At 59.5% G+C, this 3,876-nt stretch overlaps 1 protein-coding gene across 1 annotated transcript; it reads left to right on the top strand.

Annotated features, from left to right (window-relative positions):
* The first annotated feature begins 599 nt into the window (after positions 1 to 599).
* On the top strand, positions 600 to 2,804 carry LOC117862566 (subtilisin-like protease 4). Its single transcript, XM_034746061.1, has one exon. The coding sequence runs from the start codon at positions 600 to 602 to the stop codon at positions 2,802 to 2,804; it is 2,205 nt and encodes a 734-aa protein (XP_034601952.1).
* Positions 2,805 to 3,876: the final 1,072 nt, after the last annotated feature.

The following is a 3,876-nucleotide window of genomic DNA, read 5'->3' as shown; positions in this document are numbered from 1 at the left end:
ACTGAATTACTCGCCAATTCTCTGTCTGACGAAACCAGTAAAACAAAACTGACAACTAGCATTTTTTTTTACCGGAAAAACTGACAACTAGCATTACATACCGAAAATCGGCCCCTTGGTGTTGCAATGCGGATTCAATTCCGTACCGATTTCATCGCTCTTTTTCTGGCTACGCTATGGACGAAACGCCGATGTGATACGGTAGATGCTTGTTCGCGGAACGGGGTCAAGAGCCATGATACCCCTGGACTTTACTTGCTGCCGTCTAGCTCTGTACTGTTATCACGGACAACTCAGGCGGCTGCTTGCAAACAGACATCCTCGTCCTCTCTAACGCGACACGGCAATTCCCAAGCAACCGATCCATGTCCACATCGTAAACTCAGTCCTCGGGTCCTTGCAAATACCTCCCAACTGGCACGGCTCCAGAGCTCCGTGCCACGCCCAGAACAATGCCGGCCATCTGCGGCTTCAATTTGCTTACAGCGACAAGAACGCTAATCTAATGCCTGAAGCATTTAACAATGGAGCATCTGTGCACGTAGGACTTATAAAAAGGTCATGCACGCTCGCACACTAGCGCAGAGAGCAATCCGGCCATGGGGAGCTTCAAGTTCACCTTGCTCCCCATCCTTCTCCTTGCGACCATCGCCGCGGTGGCCGGCGATGAGCTCCGCACGTTCATCGTCCACGTGCGCCCGCACGAGAGCCAAGTGTTCGGCACGACCGACGACCGGACGGCGTGGTACAAGAAGTTCCTCCCGGAGGACGAGCGGCTCATCCACTCGTACCACCACGTCGCGAGCGGGTTCGCCGCCCGGCTGACGGAGCGGGAGGTCGATGCGCTGTCCGGCGTGCCGGGGTTCGTTGCGGCGATGCCGAACCAGGTGTACAGGCTAATGACGACGCACACGCCGCAGTTCCTCGGGCTGGACCTGCCCCAGAGCGGGAGGAACTACACCTCCGGGTTCGGCGAGGGCGTCATCATCGGGGTGCTTGATTCCGGCGTCTACCCCTTCCACCCCTCCTTCAGCGGCGACGGCATGCCGCCGCCGCCAGCCAAGTGGAAGGGCCGCTGCGACTTTGTCAACGCCTCGGCGTGCAACAACAAGCTCATCGGCGCGCGTTCCTTCGAGTCGGACCCGTCCCCGCTCGACCTGGATGGGCACGGCACGCACACTTCGAGCACCGCGGCGGGGGCGGTCGTGCCGGGCGCCCAGGTGCTCGGCCAGGGCTCCGGCACCGCCTCCGGCATAGCTCCTCGCGCGCACCTCGCCATGTACAAGGTGTGCGGCGACGAGTGCACCAGCGCCGACATCCTCGCCGGCATCGATGCGGCCGTCGGCGACGGCTGCGACGTCATCTCCCTGTCCCTTGGCGCGCCGACGATGCCGTTCTACAGGGACAGCATGGCCATCGGCACGTTCGGCGCCGCGGAGAAGGGCGTGTTCGTCAGCATGGCGGCCGGCAACGACGGCCCGGGCGACAGCACGCTGTCGAACGACGCGCCGTGGATACTCACCGTCGCGGCGGGCACCATGGACCGTCTGATCGCCGCCCAGGTGCGCCTCGGGAACGGCGCCACGTTCGACGGCGAGTCTGTTTTCCAACCGAACACCTCGACGACCGTCACCTACCCGTTGGTCTACGCGGGCGCCAGCTCAACACCCGATGCCAACTTCTGCGGCAACGGCTCGCTGGACGGCTTCGACGTCAAGGGCAAGATCGTGCTCTGCGACCGTGGCAACGACATCGCTAGGCTCGACAAAGGTACCGAGGTGAAGAGAGCCGGGGGCTTCGGCATGATTCTGGCCAACCAGTTCGCCGACGGGTTCAGTACCATCGCCGACGCGCACGTCCTCCCAGCCTCGCACGTCAGCTACGACGCCGGAGTCGACATCAAGAAGTACATCAACTCCACGGCAAACCCGGTGGCGCAGATCATCTTCAAGGGCACCATCCTCGGCACGTCGCCGGCGCCGGCCATCACCTCGTTCTCCTCGCGTGGGCCGAGCGTCCAGAACCCTGGCATCCTGAAGCCCGACATCACGGGCCCCGGCGTGAGCGTGCTCGCGGCGTGGCCATCCCAAGTCGGCCCACCGTCGGCGCCTGTGCTCCCCGGGCCAACCTTCAACTTCGATTCCGGCACGTCCATGTCGACGCCGCACCTCAGCGGCATCGCGGCGCTCATCAAGAGCAAGCACCCCGACTGGTCGCCGGCGGCGATCAAGTCCGCCATCATGACGACCGCCGACCCGACCGACAAATCCGGGAAGCTCATCGTCAACGAGCAGCACGAGCCAGCCAACTGGTTCGCCACGGGCGCCGGCCAGGTGAACCCGGACAAGGCCCTGGACCCTGGCCTGGTCTACGACATCACCGCCGCCGACTACGTTGGCTTCCTCTGCGACCTGTACACGAGCCAGGAGGTGTCCGTGATCGCGCGCCGCTCCGTCGATTGCTCGGCCATCACCGTGATCCCGGACCGGATGCTGAACTACCCGTCCATCTCGCTGACGCTCCCGTCGACGACGAACCCCACGGCCCCGGTGGTGGCGAGCCGCGCGGTGAGGAACGTCGGGGAGGCGTCGGAGGTGTACTACCCCCGAGTTAACCTGCCGGCCACCGTGCAGGTGAAGGTCTCGCCGAGCTCGCTGCGGTTCACCGCCGCGAACCAGGTGCAGAACTTCACGGTGTCCGTGTGGCGGGGGCAGGGCACCGGCGCCAAATTTGTACAGGGCTCGCTCCAGTGGGTTTCCGAGAAGCACACCGTGAGGAGCCCCGTCTCCATCTCCTTCGCCTGATCGACATGACTAGTTTACTTCGTGCGTTCTCCTGGGTGTTTTTACTTCTTCGTGCACACGATTTATTTGAGTCCTTATTAGTAGTTGGTAATCCTGCATGTGTCAGTTAATCTGTTGATGAGGAATGGTAGTCAGTAGTCACGTGCTACCACGTCCTGGTAAAAAATGGCTACCTGCAAGAACCAAGAGTTTGATCTGGCTAGACACTTGTTAGCTTGATTGTAACCATGGTGTCAGACATCCTGCAAATTGTTTATCAGATTGCTAGAATTTCTACCTTTGCTAAGAAGCCTGATTGTATTTGCAGACTTACAGTATTGCAGTAGTGCACGCACCAAGTAGATATTGTTGCACGACCTGTTAGTTCAAAGCCAGACCAGGCCAATCCAATAAAAGCAAGGGGAAAAACATACGTCTTTGAGGCCCAACCAGCCAATCTGGCCCAATAAAGTTCCATCTTGGTTTGTCTGAAAATATCAGCATGATAAATGGGAGACGAAAGATGAAAAGAAGAGATAGCATTACTCATGGAGCCTGGACCTGCTGCCTCCACCACGCCCACTACACCCATCGGCACCACGCTGGCGTGAACCAACCTCCACCACCACCTCCACCGCATTCACACAGCCAAAACCCACCAATCATCAGCGACGCTCCATCACCTCAACCTGCAAACCACCACAGCCTACCATAGCTCGCCGGCACCTATTCAAGACGCGGAGGAGGAGCTAGACTTTCTTTATTGCTCCGACACAGATGAAGAAAGCCCGTGCCCTCGTTGCTTCTATGACCGAGCATTGAAGACGAGGAAGCACAAGATTAGGCGGAAAGCGGACACCAGGATTCCAGGGATAGTGAAGTTGCGTGGAACACGGTGTCAGCGCACGCTCCTGAAGTCATGGACTTTCCAACCAAGATTTTCCAAGGATTCATCACATCGCGGACAACAGGTTTGGTTCCATGAAGAACACACAAGGCCGCGCTTGAGGAAGGCTTCGGTCTGGTCCAGGCTCGGCTCTGCGCACACGAGCATTCATGACGCCGTCCTACCTCAAGCTCCACTACAAGCTCC

Source organism: Setaria viridis, chromosome 7 (genome assembly GCF_005286985.2).
Source record: "Setaria viridis chromosome 7, Setaria_viridis_v4.0, whole genome shotgun sequence".
NCBI lineage: Eukaryota > Viridiplantae > Streptophyta > Magnoliopsida > Poales > Poaceae > Setaria > Setaria viridis.
The sequence above is the reverse complement of the archived record's forward strand: the minus strand, read 5'-3'. Positions and strand labels throughout refer to the sequence as shown.

What these genes read in the sequence shown, in the direction of transcription:
- LOC117862566 (XM_034746061.1), top strand. Translation starts at nt 600, where the DNA reads ATGGGGAGCTTCAAGTTCACCTTGCTCCCCATCCTTCTCCTTGCGACC.